Source organism: Malus sylvestris, chromosome 6 (assembly GCF_916048215.2).
Source record: "Malus sylvestris chromosome 6, drMalSylv7.2, whole genome shotgun sequence".
In the NCBI taxonomy this organism is placed as follows: Eukaryota; Viridiplantae; Streptophyta; class Magnoliopsida; order Rosales; family Rosaceae; genus Malus; species Malus sylvestris.
The window spans coordinates 31814780-31834253 of record NC_062265.1 but is presented as its reverse complement, the minus strand read 5'-3'; the positions used below and the strand labels follow the sequence as shown (position 1 = coordinate 31834253).

Genomic DNA, 19474 nt, shown 5'->3' with positions numbered 1-19474 from the left:
CGGTTAATGGCTCCAAGCCTGAATCCCCGTACACATTGATTATGTGTAGTTTAAAATATCGTATTGTCAAAAAGGAGAATTTCAGTTCTCATGAATTTAGGTCAAACCTGAATAAACCTTGTGCAAGGCTCATATATTTTATTAGCACACATATATAACTCTGGAAAAATATGCACCAAATTCTTCAACCAGCTCGTTATTATTTTTAAACAACGTCTGATCCTTTTCTTTAACAAAAACGCATAGCAGGCTGCTAGAGATTTTTTATGACATGTAATCGCTAACAGCACAAGCGGTTGAAAACTCCGTCTTACCAACTAAATCTTAGCATGATGATTTAAAAAATTAAATTTATAGTCAAGTCACACCCCCACTATCAAAAAATGGACATAGATGACTGGTCACTCAATGACCAATATAACATCAAAAGGCCACGGACCGGTTATTGGCCGATGAATAAGGCCACGGATGACGCACACATGCATATATATACACAGACACACATAAAATATTCGTGTAAATTATTGTTGGTCTCAAGTTGCAGGATAAGATAGACAAAGAGAGGGAGATAGAGATAGCCATGGGAGGAGTGAAATTGTCAATCTTCAACCAAAACGGATCTATCAAATTTAAGGATTTGGATCCTCTCCTGAGCTTAAGGAAAGGATCCTCCTGACCAAGACACGTGAGTCGTTGGATGAATATCCAACAGCTATAATTATTATAACTTTAAAGGGATCTTCCTGTTTGTAGCGGTTGGATTTTCATCCAACGACCCACGTGTCTTGATCAGGAGGATCCTCTCCATAAGCTCAGGAGAGGATCCAAATCCCAAATTTAATGTGTTCATAACTTGCATGACATATATGATTTAAATCAAACAAACAAGAGGTTGTTTGAACTTTGAGGCACTGCAATGTGCAGATTGCCGACTTACCAGGGACTAATATGATTAAGGGATAAACTATATTTTCACCAATTTTAGTTTCCTCTCTCTTTAAGATTTCAAGAAATTGTGATTGAATTACGAAATTTTTGTTGAGAGTATTCGTCGTCGAATGATGAAAAGTTTAGCATGATAACTTGGTATTAGAGTAGATTATCTATGTAAAATTAGTCATGTATTAAACGTAAAATACCGTGTAGGTGACTTGAGGTTGAGAGTATCCTACACGAAAGTAAAGTCACACGAAATGACTTGAAGACCCTTTATCTATATTAATTAGTCTAGGGCGATTGACATGAAATTTGCGTTGATGAAAATTTAGAGCCAACTATTCATGTGAACTATTCATATGTTAGGCGTATTAGACTCCATGCATAAACAAATTTTTGAGTATCCTACATTTTTTGTGAAAGTATACAACGTCACACGAAAAAAACACCAAGTGACTTTAAGACCCTAGATCTAAATTGGTCCAGGGGGGGGCAAGCATATCTGGTTTTCTTCTCCATTCTTCTTATAGCTACCACATGTTTTGTGTAATATCTCCATCACAGCAATGTGAGTTTGACACAAAAAATGGACCAGAAAGACAATGAAATAATAGAGAGAGTCCAAACTAACATCTCCAACTCATTCATTTTTCGATCGAGAGAGAGAGAGAGAGAGAGAGAGAGAGAGAGAGAGAGAGAGAGAACTATATAGAGTTCTAATTAGGAATACTATTACTATATTCAAAGGAAAGACCAAGAAAAGAACAAGTCGAAGGAGAAGAGAGAAAGTGCAGATATCCTCCTCACGTGTGCATGCATCATGCAGCAAGGGAACCAACCCAACGCCAGTCGTCTCGTCCCTTTGTAAGCACCACTGTTCATATTATTTTTTAATAAACCTTTGAATTTTTTGTTAATTATTAATGCAATTCTCTCTTAATTTCTGCCTTTTGATATGGAGTTTTTTTTTATTTGTTTTTATCAATGTGTATAATTAACCCAAGTTTGGTGTTTTTATTCTTGTTCAATGACATTTACACCACTAGAATTTAGAACAGTTTATATGCTTTTCTGTCACTCTAACCCTTGACTAAAATCTTGATGCACTTACAATCTTTGAGTTGGAAGCTATAATTAATCTTTTTTTTTATAACAATTATCGTTCATTAGATTTTAATTTTGAAGCTCATCTAACAAAATAAAGACTGAATACTGCTAAATCAAATGATCATGCACATCTTCAATTAATTTGTTTGGTTTTTCTTCCTACCAACAAAGCTTACCTTGATTTGATAACTTCTTTTAGTCTCAAACATTGAATTTTTGGTCAATGTTTAGACATTATTATATATTCTTTTGTTTTTAATCAAAATATTTCATCGTATTATTAGGATTTGCATGCTGATTCACACATATGTACAGGTCTAATTATGATGTCACAGAGCTAAAATCGAAAAACGGCCAGTTGGGCATGCATGGGCTTGGTGGGCTTCTTCCCACAGCCCAAGCAAAGCCCATATGGAGCAGGAGCAGGGCTTGTGACACACTAGAATCAATTGTCGATCAAGCTACATGCCACAAACGTGACCCAAATATCATCCGCCATGACCAGACACCGGCCAACATAAGCTCGATGATTGCATCCTCAGGCGAAACCTGGACCGACAGCTCTGTCCAGGTACCGCCGGCGCAAGGGTGGATAAGAAAACGCACTCGGTCAGATTCCGGCTTCTTTGAGAATAATTTTAGTAGTAAGACTAATAACATTCATGAAGAACATGCAGATCCCAGTAGAGTTAGATTGTGCAGGGACAATGATACAACTATGTCCACATTGGTTTCTTTTGAGTCTCCTCCCAGTTTGAAGACCAAAAGCATCGAAGAGGATTCGGCCTGTCACGGAGGACTGGTAAGATGCATGTACATATATATTCTTTGAGCGTCGTGCTACATGTATCACATATACTCATCATATCTCTCGCAACTTGTATCTTACATCTAGCAGAAAAACCGAGATGATGGCCGGGAAACCACCAAAGGTGGAAAATCAAGCCGTTCACACTCAACAAGACCAAGGCGAGCTGCTGCTGTTCATAATCAGTCAGAGCGGGTAACAATTTAATTTCGGTCACCCCAAAAGGAAAAGAATCCCTATCGTCTAATAATTCGTGTGCGAGAATCATTTCCCTAATTGAGACTAAATCCGTGTAGAAACGAAGAGACCGGATTAACCAGAAGATGAAAGCTCTGCAAAGGTTGGTGCCAAATGCAAGTAAGGTGAGAAAATTTGCTGAGTGCTTAATTATGATCATCATTAATTAATTTAATTTGGTGACAACATTATTTTTTGAATTGTTATGTGATTAATTACAGACTGATAAAGCTTCAATGCTTGATGAGGTGATCAAATACTTGCAACAACTTCAAGCTCAAGTCCAAATGATGCATAGTATGAGAAATTTCATGCCTAATGGCCATATGAACATGAATATGATGATGCCTTTAGAAATTCAGCAGCAGCAGCAGCAACATCTTCATCAGATGTCACTCCTCGCTCATATGGGAATGGGAACGGGAACGGGAACGCGCATTCATCCTACACCGGTTGTGGCTGCCACTCCTCCTTTCATGCCGCCCTTTATGATGCCACCGCTGATGCCACCGCACCATCCTCCTCAAGCAAAGCCTGAACCAACCGGCACTAACAATGGTTCAGACCCTCTCTCTGATCCATATTGTTCCCTCCTAGCACAGGTACGTGCATGTCTTCACATAAACGTGTGAGGAAATGATAGTAAGAAGCCCATGTTTGGAATTACTTTTAGTATAGCTAAAACCATTCTCAGAAAACCCAAAGTGTTTATAACAAAATGCTTAGGAGTGCTTCTATGGAAGAGCGTATGCTATGTGCTTCTAAAAACACTTTGAGTGGTTTCTCACTAAGCACTTGAATTTTTATTATAATAAAAGCGAGCATATGTGCTTTCAATGTTTTAAAAGGCTCGCCTAGACGTCCTGTGAGGCTGGGCTTGAGGGTTGCCGCCTCTGTTTTGAGGGAGTGGGCGGAAGGCGTCGGAAGGCATCGCCAGAGCCGCCTAGGCACGCCTCAGGGGATTTTTTTTTTTTTTTTAACTCCCAAACCCAAATTTTGGGTAGGGTTTTAACTACCTCATACCTCTTCCTTGCACTATCATCTCTCTGCCTTGTTTTCTAATTTTTATTTTTTATATAATGGATGTGTGTGCCGTCTGCTTGCATTGTTATATGTGTGCTCATTGTGCTTTTCATCATCTATTTTATATATATATATATATATAATGTATATATATGTGTGTATATGTATTTATAATATATGTGTTTGCTCAGGATGATTATTGATAAATAATATTTTTCTTAATATAATATATGTGTACGCTCAGTATATATATTAAAAATTTTAGATCCTATAAGGTTTCGCCTCACATCTCACGCCTAGGCCAGGCTATCTCTCGGACGTCTCGCCCACACCTCATGCTTTTAATACATTGTGTGCTTTATAGAAAAGCAATTTCTGTACGATCATTAATCTTTTATTTTTTACTTTTGGAACTAATTTGAATAAAAATGGATTTGCAGCAATCAATGAATATGGACCTGTTCAACAGGATGGCAGCTCTCTATCGCCAACAAGTCACTCCGGCTACAGCAGCGTCAAGCAGCCCGTCACAGTCAAACCAGGTTCGAAGGAACTAGTAAGGAAGCACCTAACTCCCGGAGATTATAGTTCACGTGATAAGAGAAATACTAATAGAACAAGCTAGCCCTGGTAAAATGCGACTAGTTCAAACGTTATCTCTCTTAATTACTGATGATCTTGCATGATTGGACTCATCAATCAAGTCTTGTAAATTATTTCTTCCTACATAATTTGAATCCGGATAGATTGAAAGTCAACATCACAATATCCTGGAAAATGGATGCATGACTCTGTTAAAACCACAAGAATTTTGCCCCACACAACATTTTCTGATGTGAGTTTTGAACCATAACAATTAATTTGGTCTCAAGATATCAACGTACGTTTTCGTGTTACCGACATTCTCATCATGTCACGCGACGACGACATAACCATCTATGGGGACACATTAGTTTGCAACTCTTGAACACCAGACCGCCCATGGCGGTGCTGGTGGGAATGGCAAACCCGCCATGGTTCCTGAGTGTTCTTTGCAAGCTTAAATATGTAATTTTCGATAAGCAGTAACTAATAAATCACCAACACGCACGGGGCAGAAATGTACAGCAGAAAAATAATAGCAATAATACACAACTCCTTCAGCAAATCAATCGGTAAAGCAGTACACACAAGAAAAATGTTTCACATTCTCAGAGAGCCTTCTCATCTTGATTCGGTTCTCTTCATTTATGCCTCCGCAACTTCACAAACTCGCACAACTTCAATCCCACGCAACCTCCAATCAACTGCATTCATGTTTTTTTTCTTTCGTTTTTTGTATGTTTCTTTTCAAATATGTACAGAAATCATAGCTATATATATGTATTTGGTATATCAGACTGCATCTTCCGTGTCTGTTTCCGAAGCCATGGATTTGGTATCCTGACGCGAAATCACGGTCTCAAAAGCACCAACCAAGGCCTTGACTTTACTCTTCCTGGACACAACAAGCCTACTGGCAGTCTCTTCGATCACATTATTTAACAACTTCTGCACATCCTTCCTTCCTTTCACATCTTGATGTCTCAACACAACCCTCTCAGGTTCCGTTCTAGTACTACCATTCAACCCGCTATCACTAGCCGTTTTCCTCCTCAAGCTCTTCCTTCGTGAACCTTCCACATCTCGTTCGAAGTTTCTCAGAACAAATTTCTCACTTTTGAATTTACTACCATTTGACTGGCTGCCATCAACTTCTTTCGTCCCGGGGCTTCGCCTTTTGATGAAAGCACCATTTGAGTGACTGTGATCAGCTACTTTCCTCCCGGGGCTTAACTGTTTTAATACATCACCAACTGAATGGTTGTCACAAACTTCTTTCCTCCCGGCGCTCCCCCCTGTGACACCACCTTTACCATTTTGGATCTCCCCTGCCAATCTTACTCGCCTGAATTTGAGTCTCCTTGTAGTACTGATCTCTGGCTTTATGTCAAGCACCCTTCCTCTCTTAAATGTCAGCTTTCGGGCTGAGCTGTTTTTACTTTCAGGGCGATGTGTCTCAGACTTTCTAGGCCTAGTACTCTTCTCCACCTTCAAATTTTCTCTTTGATTACCAGTTTTCATTGCTCCGCATTGAGAGGTGGTGCCATTTTCTCTTTTATGAGTGGACTGGCCTGGGGATGCGGACATGGATGATGATGATGACGATGACAATGAAGATAAAGGTCTTCGAGTACTCCGCCTCAAACCTTTGTTTTCAGGGGGTGGAGCAGTAGTTGAACGACCATAACCTCCATTTACAGTGCGTTTGAAGTTTTTCTTCTTGGAGGATGTATGTGATCGAGTGGTACCAACTCCCTTCCTTGCTTGCCTCGAGCTTTTGACATCAGAGGATAGATGTGATGATGATGATAACTCAGGGGCATCAGCACCATTTGGAGTTGGTTTGACAGTACTATTCCCAGTATTAGATTTGATGAGATACAAAATCTTTTCTGGAACATCCTTATTGCAGGGTCCCTCAGGTTCAACTTTTCGGGGACACTTTTGATCTTTCATATGAGACAATCCTTTAAGGTTCTTAGATCTTCCAGCATTTGCATCGGAGACTCTCTTGACAGGGTGTTTGGAAGTCAAAGAAACAGTTTCAGGCTCTAACATCTTTTTCTCAACCAATACAGGAGTCCTTTGCAGCTTGCTTCTGATTTTTCTATTTACACTACTGCTCGAACCTTCTTGTATTTCCTTGCCTTTTCTAGTTCCACTCTTTCCTTGATTACTTGAACCTTGTCCTGTGCGAGAAGATGGCTCTAGTTGCTCAGGCTTCACCTTTGAACAAGCGGAACCTTCCGTAGAAACATCAATCTCCTTAATGGGAGTCAAAACTGTTTTTGAAGAGACATTTTCTTTCCTTTTCGATGATAAAACTCTTTTCTCCGTGCCACCAGAATGATTAAGTTCCTGTGCTTCAGAATCTGGAGAAGGATTAGGACCGACTGTTGATATCACCTTTGAATCGGTGGAATCTTCAGCAGAAACATCTATATCCTTATAGGGAGGTGAAACTCTTTTCTCCGTGGCAGTAGAACTCTGGGACTCAGAATCTGGAGAAGGGTGAGGTTTGATTGTTGATGTTACCTTCGAATTTCTCAAGCTTGGGTCTGATCCTGGGAGAGAAGATTGATCTAATTGCTTATCCTTCATCTTCAAATCAATCAACTCTTCCATACAAACAGCTATTTCCTTGGGAGATGAAACTTTCTTTGAAGAAGTTTCTTTTGTCGACGATGAACCTTTTTTCTCCGTGACAACATAATTATTAAGTTTCCGGGTTGGGGAATGTGGAACAGACCTCGGTCCAGTTGTGGATATCACCTTTGAATTTCTAAGGCTTAAGGCCGCTTCTGGGAGAGAAGATGGCTCTGATTGCACACGTTTCACCTTCAAACCGGCGGAATCTTCCATAGAAACATCAATGTCCTTGGAAGAAGATGGAACTTTTTCTGCAGAAACAATTTCTTTCTTTGTCAAAGACAATACTTTTTTCTCTGTGACGACAGAATTGTCAAGCTTCTGGGTGTCTGAATCTGGAGAAGGGTTTTGACTGGTTGTGGATATCCGTTTCCTCTCTGTAGCTGATTTTCGCAGTGCGCCAGTTGCATTTTCTTCAGAGGCATTTCTCACTCCATATTTGCAATAATCATGGCAGGAACTTATTGGAGCTCTAAGATATCGGGACTGAATCCATCTACCACCCTTTGGTTCCACTTCATGTGGGATCCACAGAACAGAGTTCTTGCTGGTATCGCCAGCCTTTGGTTCCATTTTCTGTGGGACCTCTGGCATAGAGTTCCTTCTGATACCACCACCGCTGTGCTCTAATTCCTGTGGGATCACTCCAATAGAGTTCCTTCTAACATCACCAGCATTAGGCTTCATTTCCTGTTGGATCACTGGGATAGAGTTCCTTTTGATGTCAGCAGGAGGATCTACTTTCTCTATGGAGTTTCTTCTGATATCACCGGCATTAGACTCTATTTCCCGTGGCCTCACTGGGATAGGCTTCCTTCTGATATCACCACCCTCATGCTCCATTTTCTGTGGGATTGCTAGGATAGATTTCTGTTTGATATCACTGCCATCGGGTTCTATATCCTGGGGGACAGCTGCAATAAAGTTCCTATCATCATCACTGAGATCCATGTCCTGCAGGACCACTGGGATAGAGTTCCTCTCGGTAGAAGGAGGATCAAGATTTCCGATAGAGCTCCTTCTGATGTCACCTCTATCGAGCTCTATGTCCTGTGGAATCCCCACGACTGGATTACCTCCGACATCACCACCCTTGGGATCCATCTCCTGTGGGATCACTGGGATAGAGCTCCTTTTGATATGAGGAGGATCAACATTTCCGATAGAGCTCCTTCTGCTATCCCCGGCATTGGGCTCTATGTCCTGTGAAACCCCTGGATCAGAGTTACCCCTGACATCACCACCCTTGGGATCCATTTCTGGTGGGATCTCCGCGATGGAATCCCTTCTGATATCACTGCCAACGTCACCACCATTGGACTCCACTTCCTGTGGGATCGAATTCTTTCTGGCCTTTTCACCAAGAAGGTCCAGGCCTTGTAGGATCACTGGGATACCGATGTTCTCTGCTTCCATTATGAAGAAGACGACATAGCAAACTGACAACCGTGGAAAATATTATAATTTCCCAAGAAAGGGACAGTGAGATAGAGTATAAAAAAAAAACAGCAACACTAAAAATAAAATTTTAATTCCCTTTTTTCTCATATTTCAAGTTAAAGAACAAAATTGACGCAGAGTGCTTACCAAGAATCTGATGTCCTATAATGTAGGGAGAACCTTGAGGCCTCAAAACTTCACAAGGATGTTCTGCTGCATTCAACACGAATCAAAAGATTCTACTAAGATAACACTCACAACAGTTCCAGAAAACAAATGCAGATTTCATATTATATCATGAACGGAAAAAGGAAAGCTCAAAAGCATTTAGAGATCATTTGTTATCGAAATAGATTCACTACTTCTCGAAGCTTTAACATTTATGGTGAGCCTTTTGACTTTTACAGCAGTCCCTAATTCTTTCTTTCTGTATTCTTGGATTAGGGTTTTATCCTTCTTAGTACTCCTAAGAACTTGTCTCCTCCACTTCACCTAATATTTTATCGAACACCAGATAATCAAACATTCAATCTCCTAATTCAGATGGGATGCCCTTCAGATACCTCATGCATCAACTCAACGTACCATTTGTGTACCCAAATTCTAAGTCTGTAAAACACTTGTTGCTACTTGTTAGGATCAAAGCAGCAGACTCGCGCACTCTCTAAGAAGATTAATTCAACTTTCATTGCACAAAATACTTAACACAACCTTATGGGAACATTTCAAAAGATTTTAAATCACCCTATTAAATTGTTAAACAAAGTAAACACACCACCTAGCAGCTGATACAAAGAGAAAGGTCTAATGCAGATACCATGATTGGTCTCCTAGGAGAATTAGTCTCGATTATTGAGCTCGTTGTTTCAAAACCTGAAAAACCATACAAAAAAAGGTAAAATCAAGATGAATGCAAAAACATCTATAATCTATATTTGTAAACACCAATTCAAAAACAAGAACAATGTATCACATAAATCAGGATACTGTATAAACTTGCAATTCCATTAATCAACAATAGAGAAAAGATTGATTCACTTACAGGTCCAAAGGGCCAAGGAAAATCCTATCAAATATTTGTTCATCCATCACAATGGTAACCGCAACGAATTCAAAAAATAAATAAAAATTCTTTACTACAAGCGATATTCTACACTAATTCATATAACTACGGAGATGGAGATTCAAACTTGGGTGCATACATGGATTCAAAATGTTCTTATTACACTTACGCAGGTCCAAAAGGCCAAGGAAAATCCTATAAAATATTTGTTCATCTATCACAACGGTAACCGCAGCCAATTCAAAAAAAAAAGTTTCTTTCTACAAGCAATATTCTACACTAATTCATCTGACTACGGAGATGGGGATTCCAACTTGCGTGATGGATTCAAAATTTTCTTATTAAATATGTAAAAAAAAAAAGCAAATTTATGATGAAACATGTGGGAAAACAGAGACCAGCCCATCTGCAGTTTTCACACAATCATTCATTTCATTAAAAAAACAGACATAAAAAGTCCATATTTTCACATCAACCATGAAATTAAAATCGCAAAACACACAAAACCCATCTGCAATCCGTCACAAAAAAATCACATCCCGTGCCGGGAAAAAATCCAAAACTTGAAAAAAGCATCAAAGATCGAACCTTTTCTTGTGCATCTTCCTATTCTTCTCGACCATGAGAGGAGAAAAGACCCCAAAGGGGGACGCAGCTGCACAGATTGGTCACCCCTTACAAAAAGTGGCGATTTATTCGTCGTCGTTGGCTCTGTGAGGATAAGAATGCGCGTTTGTTTTTGTTGCAAATTTAAAAATAAAAAAAAATTACAGAAAAAAAAAACCCCAAAAAGCCTTTTTTTTGCCTTTTGGTTTTCGTGGCGGGTCGGCTGCTTTGTTTGGCTGGAAAGAGAGAGAAAGTTCTGGAGGGAGAAAAAGGGCGGGTCCTAACGGTCTTATTCTGGAAATACTTCTATCCGCCTGGGATAATACGAGTGAGTTACCTGACTGTGACTCTGGGTTTAACGACAAACACGCGCCAACGACCGTTTTTCCCTTCCGGTATCGGTTAGGACCGTTACTCTTCTATTTTTAGTTTTTCTTTTTCTTAATTTTCAGCCTGGGTGTCTATTGAATATAATTTTTGAAAATTTTTATTTTTATCATTTATTTTACCATCATTTGTATCATTTTCATAATAGAGATGAGATCCACGATGAGTCTAACTTCTACTAGAAAAATGTTATAAATGATTATACAAAAACAATTTTTTTATAATTGAATACAACTTAAGAAAGAGGACAATTTACCAATGATTATGATTTTTTTTAGTCAAAAGTAAGTTTTATTGCCAACAAAGCTACACAAGCAGAGACCCGATAAAATTGGGACGATACAGAGAAAATTAGCATGTCCCTGCACAAGTATGACATGCATAAATCGAGAAATTGTCCAAATTTTTATTAGCTCTCTCTAGGACGTAAGCTCTCTCTAGAAACCTCAGAAACCAGAGCCAACTCCCCTTCCTCCATGGCCGCCGGCCTCTAGCTAAGGCTGGGGGTCGGTGGCCGCCCCTCCTTCTCCTCCTACTAGCCTCCTTCCTCCCCATCCCCTCTTTCCTCTCCATCTCCCTCCCCCATCCCACCCCACTTTCTATCACCTAGCCTTTCCCCCCTCCTTCCGCCTTTTTCCCTTTCCCGTCCCTGCTTTCTCAGCCTTCCACCCACCTCTCATCTCCCGTGCCTCCCTCCTTCGTTTTCTTCCATTCCCCCTCCCCCGGCGTCTTTTTTCCCCTCCCTCCCTCCCTGTCCCCCCCCCCCACGGGACTCCTCTCCCTTCCCTCCCTTTTTGGGGCTTTGGAAGGTGTTGGTGGCTGTCGGGTTTGGTGTTGCGGCGGTCCGACCAAGGATTATGATTTTGACACTCCAAAATCAACCCCTTATTCATAAGGCTTAATTACTCGATATTAATTTTAAACTACTATAGTTACTTATGGTCATTAAAATTTTGGACATCTTCAAACATTAAAAAGATAAGTATGACTAAAACAATAACACAATCGAGTAATGTTGCACTTATCATGTTTTTCAAATCACATTTGTACTATCTCTGTAATAGAGATAGAATCCACTAATATATTGTAATAATTTCGAATTGTAATAATAATTAAAAAAAAAATTACTGGGTCCATCCATTTTAAACTGATGAAGATTTTTATCTACTATTAATTATTAATTATTATTGACCCTTTGGTGTTAATTGAATCATGGAGAAAATTGGAGCTTGAAAGTGAGATCAAGTAGGTTGGTGTTTTGTCATCATTAATTATATCTAACCTTATCTTGAAACTGCTTTTGCCAGACTCTATTGACATCAGGTGATACGAAAGTGGTGAAGATTGTTGGGAAAGAGGTTAGGATTATTCTTAATTAAGTTTTCGATTTCTTCCATTATTTTCTTTTGTCAACCGTAAACCCTAAACCCTAAGCTGCATTATTTGAAAAGAAGAAAATCATGGGGTATCAATCATTCTCACTACGTGTTATAGAATATCAACAGTTGTGTGGTATAGGATAACCTGTTATCGAAAAACCTACTTCCATTTCTTTAAATCTCCCTTCTAATTCAAAATCTTGGTGTAACGTGTATCCTAGTGCCAGCATACCATCGACCAAGGCAGGCTTGGAATTATTGATCATATTTGTTCATTTGTTGGACTAAAGTGTAGTTCTTGCAAGAGATTGATCCAGCAGCCATTTCAAAAAATAATTCATGCTTCTTTAAAATTAAGACACAAGTAGCTCATCAATCCTTAGTTTTATGTTGGAGGTGCGTGTATGCAGATGAAATTTCACAGTCGAACACTCCCAGTTGATATATATTTGTTCATATTGGAATTATTTCGGTTCCTAACTTAATTTTCTCGTGTTCTGGAGTTTGATTTTGTTTATGGATTGAATGTGACTCGTCATTGTCTGTTCACTTTCTTTCTTCTTCAAGTTTATTGTTGGCATGGCGTCTTAGGGTTAGTTTGTCAGATTGTAAACTTGAAGGCATGGCGTCTTACGGTTAGTTTGTCAGATTGTCTAGCTCTTAGCCAAAAAGCGTTCTCGTTTTTCTCATATTTTTCAAGAGGACAATCAGATTGCTGATTCCCTAGCTAATTATGAAGTTGATCATGTCAACTCTCATTGGTGGGATCATGTCCCTTCTTGGCATCTTAGGGTTGAGTTTCCATCATAAATCAATCAGTAATATAGAGAGTAGTCCAACTGACTTATAAGTCCATGCAAAGTATCTCCTCTCATCAATATGGGATTCATTCTCATCACTCTCTCACGTATGTCAAATTTTCAAGCTTAACACATAGAGAACACAAATGGGGTGACGTGGAATGCGTATAACTATTGGACTTCACACGCGGGACAACCTGTTCTAATACCATGAAAAAAAATTGAGATTCCAATATAAAACTACTTGGCAAAATGTGGAGTAGCCCAACCCAAAACACAAATACTTATGGTATTGTTTCATGGGTATGCTCGCACCGGTTGGTTGTTGTAGTTGTTTTCAAAACTACTATAATTTTCAAGGAGGAGAGATTCAAATTTTAGTACGAGAAAACAAACACCATGGTCCAATTGGTCTGGCCATGTGACATAACTTGCGTATAATTTTCTTACTTAGGCAATGCAAGACATTTAGATTCGAGAATACTCCTATCAATCGTTATCACCTTATTTCTTTTCTTTTCATATAATGAAATATATCAATCGTTATCACCTTATTTCTTTTCTTTTCATATAATGAAATAAATCAAACTTCTGACATCCTAATACTTATCAACCCTCATCAGCTTGATGATTTTAACAGTCTAGCAAAAGCAATTTCAAATACATATTATGATGACAAAAACTATATGTGAAAATGATATTAACAAGGGTAGGTAAATATTTCCCAAATGAATGACCTACTCAACCTCACTTTCAAGCCCCAATTTTCATTCCTTTGAAGTTTTTTCTCCATGATTCAATTCAAAAGTAGGTAAATACTTCAGCAAAAACACCTGACTTTGCTTGATTTATGTGAGGACATTGCAATTACAGAAGGGCAATGCTATCCACACACCAATTTTTACTTCTCACACACTCTTTTTAATTTTCGACCGTCGGATCAAATGAATCAAAACAAAGAATTAATAAAGGTGTGTGAATAAAACTTTCCATTACGTAATACAGACTGTCCAAATTTATTGGTACATATAAAATACTTTCGCATTCAGTCAATTTTGGTGTATGAAAATTTGTGGAGGCATTTGTTTGGTAAAAACATGATTTCGAAAGCAAGGTAGGTAGTCCATGAGTATGATTCAAGAGCTTGTCTTCATGGCAAAGGTTAGATTAGATTACAGAACCCAGCTAAAAGCAATCTTATTTCGTGGGGCACCAACAGTTAAAAAACTTCATGATTTCCAAAGTTGTAATTACAGAACCCACTTAAATCATGGTACGGGATAGTAGTTTGCATAAGGCCTTGCTATAATTAGTCCTTAAACCTCACTTACTAAAAAAGTAAACTAAAATTTTGAGTAAAATCTGGGACTGAAATAGTATTATTATGCAGCTATCTTGAAAAGATGCCATGAAAATTTTTGGCCATTTCTAAAATTTTAGTTTATTTATTTAAATGTTTTATTTTTTTTTCAATAATATGTTTGAAATACGTGTATACTATGTAATTTTATCAGTTATCTGTATTATTAAAGAATTTGTTAAAAAAATATGTATTAAATGTGAAAATACATACATGTGTGACATAGTAATAGTACGGTTATTTTTAAAATATGCATTCGAGCAAATAATTCATAGTCGTACAAAAAATAAACATATTTTTTTAAAATACGTACACGCAAATATATTATACACCAATTTTTCGCCATGTTTGCTCTTCATGTCAATGCCTCTTACAATATGGTTGAAGAAAATGTTTATTTTTACTGTATAGCTCAAGCATTGCAATTATATTTTAAATGTGTGTGTGTGTGTATTTATATATTATTTAGTACCCGTCATAGGGTTATTGGCTATCTCATCAACGTAGTTTACCTTGCAAGTCTTCCATCTGATATGCAACAACATTTGCATGGCATGATTAGAAATTTCTGAATCGTAATAAAGTGACAAAGTAGGTCAATCTTTTACTTGCTAGATTAGCTAGGGATTAATTTTTCTTTTTGTACATGCATACTTAGATTACACACTAATAAAATGATGAATAATAACTTACGAGTACTTAATTCTTTGGTTTTTCTATGTAATTGTATATTAGGGAGGCAGATTGTCTGCCCTCCTTTTACCATGCATTTTCTCATCCCCTCCTATTTGTGCGGTCACGATTAAGCCACGTTAATATGTCTTATTATTTCTATAAAAAAATCAATATAAAATGTTGACGTGGCTTAACCGTGACCGCACAATGTAGGAGGGGATGGGAAGGGCATGGTAATGGGAGGGCAGACAATCTGCCTCCGTATATTAGTATGTGTGTGTCAGATCTCCTTGTTAATATATAGAAGCAACATAAATGCTAAGAAGACTCTCTCAAAATGAGACTTTCTATAAATTCTCTATCATTTCGCAGTTTAACGTTAATTCACGTGTCAACATTATAAAATATTTTACAAAAAACATGAGGTGGCAAAACGTTACAGAGATTTTCACTTTTGAGAAAGTTTTCTTTGCATTTTTCATAGAAGCAAAAGAAATTTGGGAGAAGAAAAAGGAATTAAAAGGGGCGTGTAATGATCACTTCACTTCATGATCACCACAGTTGCGAGTCAAATTGGAAAAAGGAAATTGGGTTGAATAAACATGTTCACTGCTTCATGATTGTTGATGTTTTCTTGGCTTCAAGATGGGGCATTCTTCTGGTGGGGACTCAGACTGAGACTAGACTACTTTTCTTCTTCTTGCGAACCCTACACTTTACATATTGCAAATTACATGCACCCTTTAATTTCTGCAAAAAATTAATGTTGACATCTGATACCCTAACCAGAGGAAATATATATATAAAAGCTGAAAATGGAACTTCATGATAAGTTGTCCAACCTCGATGGCCCATTGAGTCCTCTTCGATGAATGGTCATCTTATCTTGGTATTCAAACATTATTGAAGTCAATTATGTAACGATATTTTTATAAAATATTCTTTCGACGTACCAGAATGTGTGTGGAAAAGCTAATATTTTCATAAAATCAGGATCCTTGAGCATTATTGTGATGATGTTGGTGGTATGTATGCAAACATTATCGAAATCAAAATATTGAAGAACACGTGTGAAGAGACTAATATGTACTCTCATAAAATCACGATGTGTAAATTTTTAGTTTCTACTTTTATTTTTTCAGTGAAAGTCTTAAGGACTAAATTGAACTTTACCTGCATGAGCCTGCCTTTCCGAAAGTCCTTTAATTGGCTCGAGAACACTTTGGTTGGGACGTGATGATTATGAAGGATCACAAATAACAAAAAATGAGATTGAAAAATTTTCATGCAAGTAAACTTTTTAGCTAAAAGTTAGACATATCTTAGGCATTGATTTTAGTCTGTCACGTTTGGTCTCCCAGCTAGCAAACCATCTCCATCAGACTATCTAGACTATCTGCCAACAACATTATTATAAAAAAAAAATAAAAAATCCATCTGTTTGCGTGAAGAAAATTCAATTATAAAACCCCATTCAACAGCACCAAATTTCCCACACCCAGAAAATAAAAACAAAAACCCACAACCCTAAACCCTAGACCAACCATGGTTTCTGAAACTTACCGATCCAAAAATGTCTGTGTGATTGGAGCTGGACCCTCAGGGCTTGTAGCTGCAAGGGAGCTGAGGAAGGAAGGTCACAAGGTGGTGGTGTTGGAACAAAACCATGATGTGGGAGGGCAGTGGCTGTACGACCCAAATGTGGAGGGAGAGGATCCCTTAGGAAGGGTACCTACCCTAAAAGTGCATAGCAGTCTTTACACCTCTTTGAGGCTCATATCTCCAAGAGAGATCATGGGGTTCACTGACTTTCCATTTGCAGTAAAAAAAGGTAGGGACATGAGGAGGTTTCCGGGCCATAGGGAACTTCTATTGTACCTCAAGGATTTTTGTGATTGGTTTGGGTTGAGGGAGTTGATAAGGTTCAATACTAGGGTTTCATATGTGGGGATGTTGGATGGAGATCATGTAGTTGGTTGCAAAGATTTGAAATGGGTTGTGAAGAGTGTGGAAAAGAAGACCGAGATTTTCATAGAAGAGGTGTTTGATGCGGTGGTTGTGGCCACGGGCCACTACTCTAAGCCAAGGTTGCCATCCATTCAAGGTATGTACTACTTGATCAATTTCTTTAGTTTCTTGCTAACTCATGTCTAACAAGAATTTCGTTGTATTAATCTTAGTCAATCATGCACTAACATGCGTTTTTTAACAGTCACATTTTTAATCATAATTATATGTGGTTTCAATTTTCGTTTTTCTTTTTCACTATTTCCATTTTGTTTCTTTTTAATTGAGGTGGGCTTAATTTGGTTATGTTTAGGAATGGATGCATGGAAAAGGAAGCAACTGCATAGTCACATCTACAGGGTTCCGGAGCCATTTCGTGATGAGGCAAGGCAATATTATAGTAGTTAATTATTAGATTATTAGCTCGATATATATATTGTTGGCTAATTCCCTAACAACTTAAAGCGTTTGGAGAATGCAAATGTCTAACATAAGTTTATATAGATCAACGAAGGTGTATAGCACAAAGAGATGAAGTGATCCTTTTGCTCTATTTGCAGGTTGTGGTGGTGGTTGGGACTTCACTAAGTGGACAAGATATATCAATGGAACTAGTGGATGTGGCGAAGGCAATCTACCTCAGTGGAAAATCTCTTGACATATCTGAGGGCTTGTCCAAAGTCATTTCCAAACACGAAAACTTGCACCTTCGTCCCCAGGTTCAAGAAATTAGCTTCTACTGGCTAACTGTCACGTTTAGTGTCTAGAATTAGATTATAAGCAAATAAAACTAGGTTTCAATACAATTTTTTTTATGTAACATTCAAATGCAACCAAATGCAGATAGAGGCACTTCAAGAAGATGGGAAGGTATTATTTGTGGACGGTTCTTGGGTCATTGCAGACACTATCATGTACTGCACTGGGTATATTTCTAACCCAAAATCATCTGTATATTTACAATGGGAACTTGAGACAAATTGAAAATATTCTACATCAATCATGCATTGTTATGTAAAAAGATTAAATTATGTGATTGACTTAAAAAAATCGTCACGTGAAGACTTACTTTGATATGTGATTGGTTAACCACATTCTTTTGAGTTTTGACTGAAACGATTTTGTGTGGGTCCCCGCATTCAAATTATGACCCCCACCTAGTTGCATTGCTTTGAAATGGTGTATAAATTAATTGTTCCAAGTGGGTTGTGTGCAGGTATTCATACACATTCCCCTTTCTTGACACCAAAGGAATAGTAACTGTGGATGATGACAGAGTGAGCCCCTTGTATGAGCACACCTTCCCTCCATCACTTGCTCCCTCTTTATCTTTTATAGGCATTCCTAGAAAGGTAAATAAAGCATTTCTAATTCGGAAATTTTTAGTATGCGTTCGGATATAGATCTTTGGTTAAGAATACAATGGTAAAAATTTTAACAATTAAAATTTTCAAAATATAGAATGCTTCAAAGGTTAATAAAATTTTCGTTCTAATTTAATAATTTTTGTGAAAATGTTATTTATTAATCATAAATGTGATCTAGATAATAGGGTTCCCTTTCTTTGAGTCACAAGCAAAATGGATAGCTCAACTGCTCTCTGGGAAAACAACATTGCCATCAAGGGATGACATGATGCAGTCCATCAAGGAGTTCTACCACTCAAGGGATGTTGCTGGCATTCCAAAGCATAACACCCACGACATCGCCGAGTTTGAGGTAAACTTTCGTGCAACGAACTTATTTGTATCACATTTACTTATCACTTAACTAGTAGAGTCATTGTAGCCTTATATTCTAAGGTCTCTACCTTTTTTGTTTTGCTTGTTGTTGCAGTATTGTGACAAATATGGAGATCATATAGGGTTCCCACATTTGGAAGAATGGAGGAAAGAGCTTTGCCTTTCGGCACTAAGAAATGCTGAAACCGACTTGGAAACGTATAGGGATTCGTGGGATGATCATGAGCTGCTTCAAGAGGCTCTTCAAAGTCCACATTTTACTCAACTTGGGGCTCAAGATTTAGATTTTCCTCTTTGAAACCCTACAAATATTATTATTATTATTCTTTTTCTTGGACCACCAAGTTTGAGTATATTCTAAGTTTTTGCTTCTATTATTAAAAAAAAAAATTATTATCCTTTTGTTTTTGTTTTTCAATAATGCTTCACAGATTTTGTATCAATATTTGATATTAAATTCAACTTAACTAAATTTCTGTTTCATCAAATTTCACATACTTTGTACGAAATATCTGGTAAGTTGTCGACTTGTAAACTGCTGAGAGTTGAAATCTCGTATCGATGAATTAAAGTAAGTCTAAAAGTCTAAATATATAATCTCGAGTTTTTTTTCACTCATAGTCAATTGATTTTGAGTTGGATGCTCATATGCTCATATTAATACAGTATCAGA

At 37.8% G+C, this 19474-nt stretch overlaps 3 protein-coding genes and 1 non-coding gene across 8 annotated transcripts; 3 read left to right on the top strand and 1 right to left on the bottom strand.

The window, feature by feature from the left end:
* The first annotated feature begins 1577 nt into the window (after window positions 1–1577).
* Window positions 1578–4871, top strand: LOC126626311 (transcription factor PIF7-like). Of its 2 annotated transcripts, none has more exons than XM_050295599.1 (6): window positions 1578–1800; window positions 2359–2845; window positions 2942–3046; window positions 3148–3213; window positions 3310–3690; window positions 4552–4871. In XM_050295599.1, exons 1-6 carry the CDS (start codon window positions 1757–1759, stop codon window positions 4666–4668), a joined length of 1200 nt encoding a protein of 399 aa, XP_050151556.1. In that variant the 5' UTR covers window positions 1578–1756; the 3' UTR covers window positions 4669–4871. The 2 variants fall into 2 exon arrangements, with proteins under 2 accessions (XP_050151556.1, XP_050151555.1); XM_050295598.1 differs by having other exon boundaries at window positions 2939–3046.
* Window positions 4872–5138: 267 nt separating this feature from the next.
* On the bottom strand, window positions 5139–10664 carry LOC126626303 (uncharacterized). 4 transcript variants are annotated; one of them, XM_050295576.1, is made up of 4 exons: window positions 10434–10664; window positions 9600–9655; window positions 8930–8995; window positions 5139–8790 (listed from the first exon to the last, which is right to left on the bottom strand). In XM_050295576.1, exon 4 carries the CDS (start codon window positions 8756–8758, stop codon window positions 5486–5488), a length of 3273 nt encoding a protein of 1090 aa, XP_050151533.1. In that variant the 5' UTR covers window positions 8759–8790; window positions 8930–8995; window positions 9600–9655; window positions 10434–10664; the 3' UTR covers window positions 5139–5485. The 4 variants fall into 4 exon arrangements, with proteins under 4 accessions (XP_050151533.1, XP_050151535.1, XP_050151536.1 ...); XM_050295578.1 differs by having other exon boundaries at window positions 5139–8781; XM_050295579.1 differs by having other exon boundaries at window positions 8930–8992.
* A 480-nt stretch (window positions 10665–11144) lies between these two features.
* Window positions 11145–11246, top strand: LOC126627548 (U6 spliceosomal RNA). Its single transcript, XR_007625044.1, has one exon. It is a non-coding gene; the product is annotated as a U6 spliceosomal RNA (small nuclear RNA).
* Window positions 11247–16528: 5282 nt separating this feature from the next.
* On the top strand, window positions 16529–19289 carry LOC126626310 (flavin-containing monooxygenase FMO GS-OX-like 9). Its single transcript, XM_050295597.1, has 7 exons — window positions 16529–17156; window positions 17373–17443; window positions 17620–17778; window positions 17903–17985; window positions 18276–18411; window positions 18605–18778; window positions 18896–19289. Exons 1-7 carry the CDS (start codon window positions 16598–16600, stop codon window positions 19097–19099), a joined length of 1386 nt encoding a protein of 461 aa, XP_050151554.1. The 5' UTR covers window positions 16529–16597; the 3' UTR covers window positions 19100–19289.
* Window positions 19290–19474: the final 185 nt, after the last annotated feature.